This window comes from Apus apus, chromosome 1 (assembly GCF_020740795.1).
Source record: "Apus apus isolate bApuApu2 chromosome 1, bApuApu2.pri.cur, whole genome shotgun sequence".
Taxonomy (NCBI): domain Eukaryota; kingdom Metazoa; phylum Chordata; class Aves; order Apodiformes; family Apodidae; genus Apus; species Apus apus.
Window position 1 is genome coordinate 156,267,273 of NC_067282.1, and position 14,554 is coordinate 156,281,826.

At 40.8% G+C, this 14,554-nt stretch overlaps 1 protein-coding gene across 7 annotated transcripts in view; it reads right to left on the bottom strand.

Annotated features, from left to right (window-relative positions):
* The window catches only part of ANO4 (anoctamin 4), a 199,672-nt gene that overhangs the window by 24,864 nt on the left and 160,254 nt on the right, over window positions 1-14,554 (bottom strand). For all 7 annotated transcript variants that reach the window (XM_051636787.1, XM_051636778.1, XM_051636771.1 and 4 more), the window contains 3 exons: window positions 12,919-13,001; window positions 5,992-6,132; window positions 3,159-3,323 (listed from right to left, as the gene is read on the bottom strand). In XM_051636787.1, coding sequence (XP_051492747.1) covers window positions 3,159-3,323; window positions 5,992-6,132; window positions 12,919-13,001 — 389 coding nt within the window. The remainder of the gene's footprint in view (window positions 1-3,158; window positions 3,324-5,991; window positions 6,133-12,918; window positions 13,002-14,554) is intronic.

Sequence of the window (14,554 nt, forward strand, 5' to 3'; positions counted from 1 at the left end):
TATTTACTTCACACACACCAAAAAAATCACCCTAGTAAAAGCATGTTCTGGTATGCTGGGCATTGGGGGCTTTTTTTTCTTTTGTTTGAGATGTTTTGGTGCCGAAAGGAGACACTGGGGAGACAGGGTTGCTTCAGAGAAAGTCTTGAGTAATTCCCACCACCTGATATATTTCTTACTCTGAGTTAGTGACATTGTTCTAAATTATGAGTGGTAATTTCTGCACTTAGCAGATACCATGCTCTCAAACTCTCAGGGAGACTGCTAGCTACATAAAGCTTAAAAATCCCACAACTTAGAGGGTTTTTACAATTAGTATTTGCAAAAGGGTTTTGAACACATAAAGTACTTCAATACCATCAGTATTAGTGTGAATTAATAAAATGGTTTTCATTAGCTTTAAATGGGTCTGAAGCCTGTTTCCACAAAATGCTAAATGTCCTTAACTCTCACTGATGCCTACAGGGATACAAAGCTCCCCATATTTCAGGCTCAAGTAGTTATTTATTCCTAAAGTGCATGTCAGCAATTTTTCTTTTCATTTGTGGTTATCCTTATAAACTCTTGCTTAAACTGAGTTAGGTACAATTTACAGATCAAGCTGCCTGCTTAAGAACTGAAGTAATCCTGAATTATCCTGTTACAATCACTTCTTACTTAGAATAGCTTTTTGCTGCCTTTGTACTAAACAGGTTTGTTTCAAGTAATGAGAAAGGTATCTTCTTCTAGGTTTAAAAGGGCAATTGTAAAAGTGCTAAAAGTCTGGGTGGTTTATATCCAGATCCCAGAGGGGAATGTGCTATTTTATACACGTGCATTGCTCTGCAAAAGGAAGTATCTATTCCTCCTGGAACCATAAGACTGTGTTAGAGATTCTGTTAACAATGTTTGGATCTAATTACCTGCTACTGGTGTTTATCACTACTAGCCCCAAGGGGCCTTGTTTAGGATCATGTCCTGTTCTGCATTCATATTTTCTATGGGCAACATTACTGGAATTAACAGGTTTTATTAACCTAGGTAAAGGTAATGATTGCTCCCAGGTCAGGCTGCAGGATTATCTGGGAGATGTTATGCTTGAAGGTCATTTTGTTTTGTCATGAAGGATATGTCAGTGTATGTAGCTAGCTCTCAGAGCACCCTGTCTAGAAATTACTTGTGCTCTCGACCTTTCTCCTGATGCTTAGGGAGGTCGCCTCATATCAGAATCAGTGGCAGTTTTCCAGGCTTCCTAGCAGTGAATTCCCTACTGTTACATACATCTTGGTTCATTCTGGTTTTATTACTGTATCTTTTTGCTTGCTCTCCTGCTACCTTTCTTGAGTCATAGTTTGTAGAGGATTTAACTACCTGAATTGCTCCTAGGGAAAAAGTTGTATTTTTTTTCCCCAAAGAAATATCCCTGCTGTCCTTCAGTAAACTACATTAATCCATTATGGAAAGTGAAGGATTATGTTCTTAAGTCCTTCTTTTGAAAGGCTCATGAAGTTTCATATTTGGGGGATCTTTTGTTTTCATGAGCTATATCTAGATATAAGGCTGTGGTGTTAATATTGCATGGTAATGAGTGTAAGGCTTAAGAAATCCATCTTTGCAGTGCTCTCTTTATTTGATGTATTTTAGGAAGTAAACCGAAGTTTCTCAAAAGGCACCTTGAAGCTGTCTTCCATCATGAAAAAAATTTCTCTAAGCTGAAAAATTCCTTGAGAAGCAAATAAGTTTGTTTGTGCAGTATTTCTTTGTTGCTACTTCAACACATATACTATTACTTATACTGAGAGCTTGGAAATGGATGTTTTACTGACATAAATAGATACAGTTTTCTTTTTATTTCTCCTATGCTATTGTGTGCTCTAGGTGGATTAAAGAAAACGCCCAAAAGCTGCAGACAAGAAACAATACATCAAAAATACCATATAAGAAGAGAGCCCTCAGTAGAAATTCAGAGAGAATCACAGCTTCCACCTCTTCTTTCTGCCCTTTCTCAGCCTAAAGTCTCACCTTAGGGAAAACATAGAAAAGTCAACAGTTCTTGATGGGCTGTCCTAGTTACAGATCCAGTTTTGCCTATGCCAAAAGAAGAAGTGAAGTACTGTAGCAAAATCTCTTGGAATTTCCAGCTATATTAATGAAGGACTGTTAAGTAATTTTTAGATGGTGGAAATGCTTGGGTATTTACAGGAAAGAAAAGAGTCTGAGACAGCACTTGAAATGTGTAGGCTTGAACTAACATCTTATACTTTCCCTGGGAAGTAAGTCAGCATATCTCCTGGAGTAAAGCCTAGCATGCTTTTTGCTGAAGAAACTTGCTACTGAAGGTGTAGAGATACTCTGCCCTAGCTCCAGTACTGGGAAGGTTTGTAGGTCGATCTCTCTTCTCCCTTAAAATGCATTCTTATATTGTCAATTGACAAAAAAAACCAGATAGAAAAAGGGCATACACCTCTTGCCAAGAACAACTATTAGAGGACAGATTGCTGTCACAACAATATACAGAAGTACCAGCATCCTCATTCCCCATCTAATTTATGCTATACTGCCTTTGTCCCGAGTCTGGTTCAAAAACAGTTCACAACAAGAACCTGACCTCAGCCTGTCCCCCTACAACATGCCCAGACCATGTCTCTGGTGTACCCTGGCAAAGGCCACGGGCAGCTCATGCAACAAGTCATGTCTGCTCAGGTCTCTTGAAGTTTTCAGTCCAAGGAAGTTCTCCTTCATATGGATATTGTATCTGGATATGCGTATCCTTACAGGTAAACTGTGAAAACTGAAGCTGGAATTACTGAAATTAGTATAAATAAGAATTAAGCCTGGCCACTGTATTTAAAAAATGACATAAAACACTGATTTAAAAGAATATGAATGAAATGGACTGACACATGCAAACATATGCCAGAAAAAAGGAGGCAGAGAACAAAACAGGAGTACAGACAAGTCTCTCTGAAGTGTATTTTTTTAGTGCATAATGTTTTGGGTTTGGAATTGTACTTTACATAAATAGTGAATGATGTACATAAACAATAATGCCATGTCTGGCTTAGCAAGACACTCCATTCCTGCTGAAAAAGGAACCAAATCACTCAGTGGTCTGCAGACTGAGATATCTACTGATCTGATGGCTTGGGTGTAAGATTTGACGGGTTAGTTTTACTCACCACATTCAGTAGCATGATGATGCAAAAGTTGATGCACACTGCAGTACCTGTAGTTGCAACCTGAGAGTTATTCCTGATTAAAGCCCACTTAAAGGCAGCAAAAGTGCTGACAGTCACGACACGGTAAATAACAATGCCAAACACAGCAGCAATCACCACACAGATCTAAAGGAGGGGAAAAAAAAAAGAGAGAGAAGAACCTGAAAACTTTCAATAGAAGAAGCATTAGTTTCTCCCTGAAACTCTAAAATCTAAAAGTTGAAAAAGACATAAATTTTAATTCCAGAAAAAGGTTTCTACATAGCCATACTATTACGAAGTATTTTTTATTTTCCACAATGCAAAGTATCTTTGAAATAATACTAAAATAATCTTAATTTTAAATATTTTCTTGAAAATGTCTCTCTTCCTCAGCCTTAATGTGGGAAACAGTGTTGCCAGTGCCGGGAATTAGAATTTTTCCTTACGTGCAGGTTCTGTGATATGCAAAGTCTAGTCTCAAGCTGATGTCTCAGCTTGATGGCGTCATACTTGGGATGGATTTTGTGCTTTGATGAACTTCACACTCACAAGTACGAAGGTCTCCATTGGTAAGCACTGCCTGAACAACAACCCCAGCAAGCTATCCTAGCAAACTGTTTCTTTCTACAGTTCTGGAAAGATTCTGTCTAGGGAAGGTAACAAATTCAATTGCCCTTGTAATTTCTTCTCTGAAGAGACTTTCAGCAAATGTGACAGTTATAATGTGAAAGCCATGCAGCTGAACCAGGCTGCTAAATCACTTGTTGTTCCATATGCAACATCTGAGCACCAAATTACAACTGTTTTCCATCGTGACCAATTTATGTCACAGTTTAGCAAGCCACCTAAAGGACAAATAGTTGGGAATTAGCATGGGTGACTCATCTCATAGAAACTCCAACACAGTACCTACCAGCTACCTAATTAGATGAGAGAAGAGTTTTTTCAATAGAAGACATATGATTATTTGCCAAAGATAGGGGTATTCCAAGGTTATGCACAGACAACCTAAACTTATCAAAACAGAAGTCTATCTAACCTAATTGAATGGGCAAAATAAGTTTGAAAACACTGAATGCTAATCAAGCTCTTCTCATATTTTATTAATTACAGAACTGATTGACGTAAAGGCAGTGCAGATGCAAACTAAGTGTGTGTGAATGTGAAGGGCTATTTTACTAGATTCTCTGCTACCACACTGGCAGCACATCGAAACATTACAAAGTTACTGAGCCAGAGAATTCCCTCTGGGTTCCCTGCATAGTGTTGCGGGGTAGAAGGAGCACTTTCCTTTGTAAACAGGGAATCGATAGCCTGGTTCAAGCCTTGTTAGTAACTGCAGTGTGAAAATTAATGTCAAATTTTGAGAACTGCTCTAACTCAAAGTTTTGACAAGTGTCTATCTCCTGTGCTAAAAGCAATAATTTTTAAAAATATTATTACCTAAGTGGGGGAAATTCCTGAGTTTTTCTAACTCACTGGAAGCTCATGCTATGCCAGCAAGGAAAAACATCTTCAGTGAAAATAATCCTTGTCCTTTTTCAAGGTCTGGGGGCAGTTTGTGGTGCACATAATTCAGAGCAAGAGTAGTGTCTCCTAGACTTTGAGCAAGATCTGTTACCAGCTAAGAAGATTAATGACTGACTTTGCAAAGCATGGGGAGTGAAAACTGTTCCCCCTTCAAAAAAAAAAAGAAATAGTAGGGAAAATGCAAAATGTTGCAGGTGTACAATCAATTCTGAGCAGACACTGCAGTCCAGAGCAGATGTGTCTTCAAGGGCTGGGTCAGACAGTACATTGGCTCCTCACGCCCAGGGTTTAACTATTCACTTGACATGCCAGGGCACAGCTCATCTCAATAACGCTCTTGCCTTTCTTGTCCAAGATTGCTTTGGACAATTTTGGAGCCTTCAGTTTCTTACAAGCCCTCTGCCCTATTCCCTCCCATCGCATTCAAATACTAAATTGCTGGGCTAGCTCACCCACCTGGCTCTCCACAGCTCCTGAAGCTATACACGTATATAATTTTCCAGCCTCCAGGAAAAAACCCTAGAAATTCCACAAGGGTCTGAGTTGGTGCCAGCTGTGTTTTCAAGATCAATCCTAACTGCTGTTGTCATGTGAATAATAGTGAATCACAGATTCCATGAAGTTACAGGGATGGAGGTGTTTCAGCAGAAGTGCTTGCAGTTCTGTTAGGAGAGATTTTGCTGCAGCACTTGGTTTTGCACGCTGGAAGGGGGAGATGTGCCTCATTTTTAGCACGGAATATTGGTTTCTCCATTTCAATTGCACTAGGAGTATGAACCCTCTTTCCTTACCTCTTAAATACACTGAAAAACTAGGAGATATTAACATCATTAAGCGCTCTAGGCACCTTAGATTCTCTGTAGAGTTTACAAAGAACAACTGCCTCCTCTGTGACATCTCTACCAATCTCTCTGTGACGTCTACACAGGAAGGCAAGAAAACCAGTGAGTTAATTCAGTCAGCTGAAGTTGGTGCCTAAATGTGATAGCATCACTATTCCTGTACGTGTTGTTCCATCTAGCCTTACATCTAGTGATATATATATATATAAAAATCACTGAAGGAAGACCTTAGCTATCTGTGAGACTCAGCAAAGAGTAAACCAGTGTAGGACTTTAAAGAAACTCAGGCTTTTTGCTGTGTACAGATTTTCAGCCTGCAGTAAATATGCTAAAGCTCTTCTCACTTTCAAGCAGTCACATTCAGTATCTCTGTGCTCCTTCAGCATAGATAATGTTATTCTGATTTTTTTCAAGTGGTAAATAAATAAAAGTTCTCAAACCATAAAAAATATTCCAGATGCAGAAACAATGAGTCTGCTGCATTTATCTGCAAATGCTTGATAAGGCTCAGGCTTCCCGGATATGGGGTTCATTCGTTCTTTCTTGGAGTACTTGGCTTCAAACTGCGGACGTATTTCCTCCTAAAGAACAGAAAGACAATGCTCACACACAGCACAGCTAAGAAAAATTCTGTAGAAAACTTCAGATCATTTATCAGATCACTGTTATTGGCAATTACATCTTTGAATTCAGCAGCTGGTGCAACTACTATAAAAGCTGAGCTGGGAAATCAGGTCTCCTTCATGAGAACTGGAATAATTCACTGTACCCATTAAACCATATTGGAAATATTTAGTAAAATTCCCAATTAGCTACTCATCTAAACAATGCTGTAAGCCAAATAATTTCAAAATGTTAAGGCTGATTTCACAGTTTTACGGTATTATCCCATTGGTGCTGGAATTCTACATCAAAGCAAGAAGAAAAAAACACACCCTTTTCCCTACTGCTGTTTGCTACCTAATTAGTTAGCTTCTCATGATCAGCAAAAGTTTCTCAGCATTCAAAGAAGTAGCCAAGTCATTTACTATTGCTCAATTGCTTCCTATACGTGGACAATATTATTAGCAGGAACAACTTCCAGCAGCAGAACTGTTAAGCCCTGCTTTGCCATAAAAACTTACTTCTGAAGTTAAACCCTGGGGGTTTCTTGGTCTGAAGCTTGGTTACACCTATTGACAGCCCTGTCAGAAGACAGGGTTCACTCTGAGTTCAGGTAAGACCTCATGGTTTTCAGCTGCAGTAGGGCTATCCCACTTCTCTGACATCCAGGAGGTTCACCAGCCTCCTGTGTCACCTCACCCAAGTGGGACACCAGGAATGGTCTCAGAGAATAGAGAAAGCACCAGTCTGAAAGAAGGGACCCTCACAGCTGCTGGCAGTCCAGGTACATAAGATCAAATTTTACAGTGCTCTGAGGCATGCTGGAAAACTGGCTGGCTACAAGGCAGCACAAAGGCAGCTGTGAACTGTCTTTGCAGCTCTTCCACCAGGCTTCTGTTGTGTGTTTCTTTGTAACAGCCAAGAACCGGCTTACCAATTTCAGCCACTTCCAACTCTTCAGCTGCATTTAACTGAACTTCGACTGACTCCAATTTATAAATGACTGGATCTTAAATGACTGCATGGAAATAGGTGAATGTTAGCTGCTCAGTTCAAGTCTTTAGAATGTGAATAAAAAGAAGATACCCAAAATCCTGCAACCTTCTTGTAGAATTTCCCGGGGGGGGTAGGGGGGTGTGTGTGTGGGGTGGGGGAGAGAATAAAAGGTAATGTCTCATTCTCTCAAATTTTTAAGGTAATGTCTCAATATAGTTAATTTCTAAATTCAACCAACCACTTGGGTAACATGGTATTAAATAGGTTAAGGGGCATGTATACTCAGCTTCAATACCTATGTAACTAAATTTGTGCTTGAGGAAACCAGCTCTACACTAGCTATATAGAAAAAAAAAAGGTTAAACATGTTTCTGTGGAGACAGGATATCACCTCGCTCGTTCTTCCTTGCTCAAACTTTCTTGCCATATCAGGGCTAAAGGCTTCTGAGGAGACCACAATTCAGCAAGAGAAACAACGCAAGTAGTATTCCTCTGTACTCAAGGACATACAAAAGGACGAAGTGTAATAGCATTGGAGCAGGGAGCTTGAGAATTGCACCCTGTAGATTGTGCTCTGCCAGCTGACTTACCCAGTCACATAGAAGAAACCCTTTCCTCTCTGCAGCTTTCTAAGTCAAAGTTTGCCTATATTCCACAGTTTGCACTATAGAGGAGTCCTTATCCACCATGAATCTACCTACTATGATCTCTGGTCAATACAGATAATGCAAATGATATTTTTACATGTACATCTGTATGCAAAACTGAAGCTGTTTAATGACACTCAGCAATGTTGAGCACAGCCTGGGGCAGAAAGTGAATGACACTGTATCTGACTGAGGTTAGTGACATAAAGAAAGTGACACTGAAGTAAAAGAAAAAAACCACTGTAAATAGTGACAGAAGCTTTATTACAGCTGGGAGTGCCAGGAACTGTGCAACTGGTTTCTTGTTGCACACCCAGCCAAGACTCAGTTACTTTCCATGTCTCCCACCTTGCACTTCATTCACAAGAAAATGAAATCCAGATATGCAGGGTTGAAAGTGCCAGAACATCTCTCCAGACTGGGGACCACTGCAAGGGCTGTAGCATGTCTGCCTTGGATGAAAATCTAAAGCAGTGAGGAATTCACAAGTGTGTATATCTGAACAAATATAATTCTCCTTCCCATTGTCTTCACTGTTTCAGTTCTTTGTCTCTTCATTTACAACAGAGAAGTGATAACAAAGTGATAGGAAGCCTTATCATTTTATTTTTTGATCTATTGTTGGTAGGAATTGATAAATTTCCCTCTGTAGCAAAACCTTATTTTTCAATTAGACAATGAAAATTAAAGCAAGCAAAAGCTAGACATGGCAGATAAAGTTAATAAAAATAACAGGCTTCATTAACAAAAGCTTGTGACTTAAAAAGGCAATTAGAACTCTTTAATTGATTTTCTTGAAATAGCTAATGAAAGAAATCAGCTGATTTTGTCCAGTGATAACTGAATAGAATGTAGAGGGGAAATTTAATTAGCAGTGATTTTATTAGAGAGCGGCACTTTTAGGAGTAAAATTTTCATCTTATGGAGACATGCACAACTTCATAATAAAATTCCACAGGATATGTCTTTTTCAGTCTCCATAAAACAGATGGCACTCCTTCCTTCCTGCTTCTCAAACATGGATCTTTCAAATTCTTTACTCACAGGAGAAACAACACTTACTTCTGGAGTATCAAACATGGATTAATGTGCACTGCCTTAGGCCAGATCTTTGTGCACTAGAAGACCTACCCTATATTTCTTTGTGAAATATATCCTTTCACCTGATCTTTCTATATAGGTGTCTTGAGTCCTGGAACAGGTGAATTCTTGCAGGAGTCCTATCCTTCCTAGTCCAAGAATATTTTGTCCCACATAGCCCAGATGTAGAAAGGAGATTTGTAAAAGATTGAAAAGCTGAATCTTGGTCACTGGGACAATGGTAGGACCCCCAGAAGTAAGTATCCTTGCAAAGCCTATCATCTGCATGTCATCCTGCTTGCAGCAGAAGGCAACAGCAAAGTGAAGAGGTGGACTTCAAACTAAAGAACAGGGAAATTATTTCAACACTTGTTCACCTGTGTCCTGGTTTGAGCCAGGATTAAGCCAATTTTTCTTTTCACTGATTTTTTTTTCCTTCAGTAAGCTTTCTTGTAACTAGCAACTGTGTGTTCTGCTAGGCTGATAAGACAGTGGAATGTTTTTCTAACTACTGAGGTTTCAAGGTTACATCTTCACTCCGCCGGCTCAGACACTATGGGGAGATCTCTGACCCCCCCCATGGGAGGCTGAGTTAGACAGACAGCAAAATTGGCCAAAGATATTCCATTCCATATATCTATGTAAGCTCAGAGGAAGGACAGAGATCTTAGAAGACAGCTTCCTCCTTTTTCTCGCCGCTCTCTTCGGTCCATGGCCGGCGTCCGGGGAGGACTCTGCTCATCCATCACCGCCGACCCTTAGGCTCGAGCCCTCCTGACCCTCATAACTCTCCGTTTTCTCCAGCAGCGGCTCCGGGATTTCTCGGGACTCTTCCCAGTTCAGGGGAGTGCTGTGGGAGTTGCGGCGGGTGGGGGGAGGTGAGAGGCTTTTGCCCATATCTGAATATATCTGTATGTAATTGTATATATTTTCTTGTGTGATTCATTAGTGTTTTAATTAAAGCTGTGTAGTTTAGTTTTCAATCCAGCCAAGTCTCTCTCCTTTTCTCTCTCTCCTTCCCTGACTGGATGGGGGGGGGAGGGGATCGAGAGCATTGTTGTCGGACCTGAGTCAAACGGTGACAATTAATTTGGCGCCCAACGTGGGGCTTGATTTTAAGCCCAGATTACACATTTTCATCAATTGGGAGTGTCCAAAATTCCATCTCTGAGGGGATCAAGAGCATTGTTGTCGGACCTGAGTCAAACGGTGACAACCTGGGACAGCTGCTTCCAAACTGTGACTGTCTCAGGTGCAAAGTCCAACAAAGACCACAGTGCCAATAGAAAAGTGTAGCATCTCATGGTCAAGAAGAGGAGGCAGCTGACTTTTAGGAAAGGCCATTCCTGAGTTGTAGGTATGGGCACTGGCAGCTGTAGGATCTTCAGAGAAGTCACCTCTGGCAGGCAATCAGCTCCCACTCTTGGGATCCCACTGAATGCTGAACAAATGAGGAACTGATGTCACAAATGTGAGTAAGATACTGATGCTCTGATGACTGGTCACCTGAATCTCTGAGAAACAGCCAGTTGAGCTCCTATTGACTTTAACCTCTAACTTGAGACATAAATGTACCATCTGGCACACTATTTTTGAAAAGACTGCTACCTCCTGCTGTACAGACTTACAAAATTCCCTCTAGAACTGTAAGAAGGTGCAATGAATAGCTCTGAAGCAGGTACACTCACCACTGCCCAAGGCACCTGACTGAGGTCTTGTTGACAGAGCTAATTGGAAAAAGCCTGGTGTAAGAATAAAAGAGCAGCTGACTATCAGCAGGGAGCAGGTATCCTCTGAAAATTACTGACATGCATATGTCGTCCTGCAGGCCAAGCTGAAATAATTTGACAGTGAAACAAAAGCATCTCTTATAAAAAAGAATGTTATTTGATAGACATCATTAAAAAAAACCACACAAAATTTATATGAGGGTAGATTCAATGACCAGAAGGTCTTTCAAGCTTTCTGGCTGGAAGAGGAAAAAGCTAGCAACTCTATTGTCTTCTGTCCTTTCAGTGCCTATTCCAGCTAAAGGCGTAGTTGCCGATGCATGGTAATGCTCTTCCAAAAAAGCTTAAAAAGCTGAGAGTGAATTTTCCATGGGAATGCTTTACTCTAGTCTCTTCAAGAGGACATGGACTTCCAGTAGTCACAGCAACATTGTAAGCAGAGTTTGAGCACGTGCATAAGTAAGAGAGGGAAAAGGAGTGGAGAGTGGTCCCGAATGGGCTTGGAGCTGTTGTGCTCACACCTGAGCAAAAGACTCCTCCAAGCATTACCACAGCAGCCAGAAGTAACTTAGTTTTACAATGTGAAAAAACAACAACAACAAAACAAAACCAAAAGCAAAAAAACCCAAAAAAACAAAAACAAACAACCCAAAAAAACCCAAAACAGAAAGGCAAAAAAAAGCACAAAGCATCACTTAAGGACAGCCTTACCAGGAAATTCAATATCTGTAAATGAACTGATCATAGAAGATTCAGGTGGATGGCTTTATAAATCAGCATAATCCCAAATCCAGGTAGGTTAAATGGTGAAAGGTGCAGATATACAACATCCCAAACTATAAACATCTGCAAGACCAGGTTTCCTGGGAAAAACATAAAGAGGGCCTCATACTGTACTTGCTTGTGCATTTTGTCAGTTTAAAGGCTCTTTCTCACTCTAGGGACACTGAGCTGCAATCCTGGCTTGGAAATTGCAGTTTGGCATATCTGTCTTCTGCCCTAGCTGTCAGCAGCAGCAGTGGCTTTTTGAAACAAGCCAGGAGGGGACATGATCATTGCAATTCAGTCCTGATCAATATCTGAACCTCAGGCAGGACTATCTCAGTGTTTTATCTCTGTGATTTGTCAGCACTGGCCAGACGAAGCTGTTGATCTCAGGAGAATTCAATCAGTATTAGAGCATTTTCTAAATTTATGACAATAGTCCTGAAGTATCACCAAAAACTAACAGCATATGTGCACAAATAATTATGTTCCTGTTGATATAAAGAAACCAATTTCCATTTGTGTAAGTTATCTTATATTATGTTCTTGGAATATTTTCTTGGTCATTCAGCATTTAAAAAAAAAATAAATTCTACCAGTAAATGAGCAATTACACCATTTCATGGACTCATTGAACTACATTGCCTCCTAGAGAGAAAAATCCCATAACTCAGAAGTCTGTTTCTCTGCTGGCAAGAATAATGAAATTCTTCCACAGAGGCAGCAATATGTAAGTCTTCAACCGTGACTACTACAGCAGCCTCTTATGGTCGCTACGAGAGCTTCAGAGCAGACTCTGGAGAGTGGACTCAGTGCACACCTGCATGCCCACATTCCAGTCAAGAAGCACTTTTTCCTGCCACACATACTGAGTCTTGCTTTTCTTCTGCATTAAAAAACCTGATAGATCCTCTTTGACCTTAGCTCTCAGTCTCAAGAGCATGCTGTTTCTTTCTAGTAGGCACCACCAGAAGAGGTTTAGGCTGTTTTTCACTGTTTAGTTTCCTCCTGAAGGAGATTTTCTCTATCAAGAGAGGATGAAAGTCCTTTGAGTTGGCTCATTTCCCTCAGTCTCTCCACAGCACTGTGTACTCAGGTAACCAGCATCTGAACATTCAGAAGCTGGTACATGCCCCACAAGGCTTTCTCTCCATCATTGTTCTTACTGGCTACCTAAAACAGTGGATAAAAGCCTGTTTGTTAAAACTCATGGTACCCTGGGCTGTCAAGAACTTCCCTGGGTTCAAAAGCAAAATTTGTTAGCTCCCCACAAAGTGCATGTTTTTCTTGACATCATCCACAGTAACAGCCACTGATATGTTTAAATGAATTTAGATTTACAAAGGTGTAAAAAGAGAGGACAGTTTGGCCTGTGAAAAGTTTTTTCACATTCCAGATGAAACTTCTGAGGAGAAAAATGCTTGTTTCCTAGTTTATGAAGATGTGACAAATGAATTGAAAACAAATCCAAAAGGAAAACATGCTCACGTTGTTAACCAAATCTTTTTGTATTAAAGATTAAGGAGTACTTTTTGGTTTTACAAACCTCTTCTTCTTCCCAGTCTATCAAGTCCCAGTCATAAGCAATCACTGCTCGCCTTCTTTTCCAAAACTCCAGAAAAACTGTTGCTGGAGCAAATAGAAAGAAAACATAAAATTGTTTATAAGTCAAGGAAATGTCAAATGCTATAACAGATCTGTTGAATGAAGTGATAACATTGTTTTCATTTCTTTGCCTAAATGGGTTTCTTTGAACAGCAAATCATGCTGACGATCAAAACTGCTTTCAAAAAGCATTGCCTTCTAAGGATTACTTTGCTTGCTTGAAATATGATTGAGGCTTTAGAGATTTAATCTAGTGCTAAATGAGTATGCTTAATTTCTAAACAACCAAAGGAGGACTCACAAAGAATAAAATTGTTCCTGTGAGTTATCATGTCTAGATATAGCAGATTTCTGATGAAGCTAAAGGTTTCTTGGGGCTATTGTAGAAACAGCAGCACCTTTCCATCTTTGAAGGCCATTTACAATACACAGAAACCAGAATCCCAAGGAAAACACATTCCCGTTCATGTTAAAATTTGTAGAGTACTACTGAAGAAATGGAAAATTTTGACCTCCACCTTTCTAATCCAAACAATTTCTTTTACACTACAAGAGTGTGTATGCGTGGTGTGGTATTAACATCTGACAATGTCGTGGTTTGGGACAAAACGACAACAAAAGGAACATCCCACACTCTGGGATGAGGAGGACAAAGCTCCTGGGTTGAGACAAAGAACAAGGAGGGTTCTTCACTGATTAAGGTCCCAGGCTAAACAGACTCAACTTGGGGAAAAAATAATAATTTAATTTCACAATAATCAAACACATACAGGACACAGACAACACAAAGAGCAGGACTTGCATATGTTACCCCACCCCTCCCTTCTTCCTGGGCCCAAATCCTTTTGTTCCCGGTTTCTCTCCCTCCTTCCCCCCAGCGGCACAGGGGGACAGGGGATGGGGTTTAGAGTCAGGTCACAGGCTGGTGGTTCCTGCTGCTCCTTCCTCCTCAGGAAGAAGGATTCCTTACAGTCCTTCCCTGCTTCCCCACAGGGTCCTGCTCATAGGAGAGAGTCCTCCATGAGTCCTTCTCCATGAGTCCTTCCCACGAGGTCTGGAGCTGCTCCAGCCTGGGCTTCCCACAGAGTCACGGGCTCCTTTGGGAACAAACTCCCCTGGTGCCAGGGTCTTCCACAGCTGCGTAATCAGAGTCCACTGGCAGCAAATCCTCTGGACACAAAATCCAAGTCCACTGACCAAGTTCACCCCTTCTGGCGCTTTCAGGGAATGTTCCACCACATTTCTCCATGAGTGCAGAGGGACAGCTGCCATCTCGCCATGGGTTGCAGGGAAACTTCTGCTTGGGCACCTTCTTCGTCTTCTTCCTCACTAACCACCAGCACAGTCCAGCACAGCTCTTCTCCCCTCAAATGCTTCTCTGCTCAAGGTATTATGTTGATTCTTTTGTATGTCAATCGCCAAGGTGCATCTATTGTCTGTCTAATGGCTCCTTGACTGGTTTTGCAGCAGGGGGAGCTTCTCAGCTTCTTACTGGAGCCACTCCTGGGGCCCTTCCCCTGCTACAAAAAACCTCACCAAACCAAATCAGAACAGGCAAACATTCTGTATTGTACAGT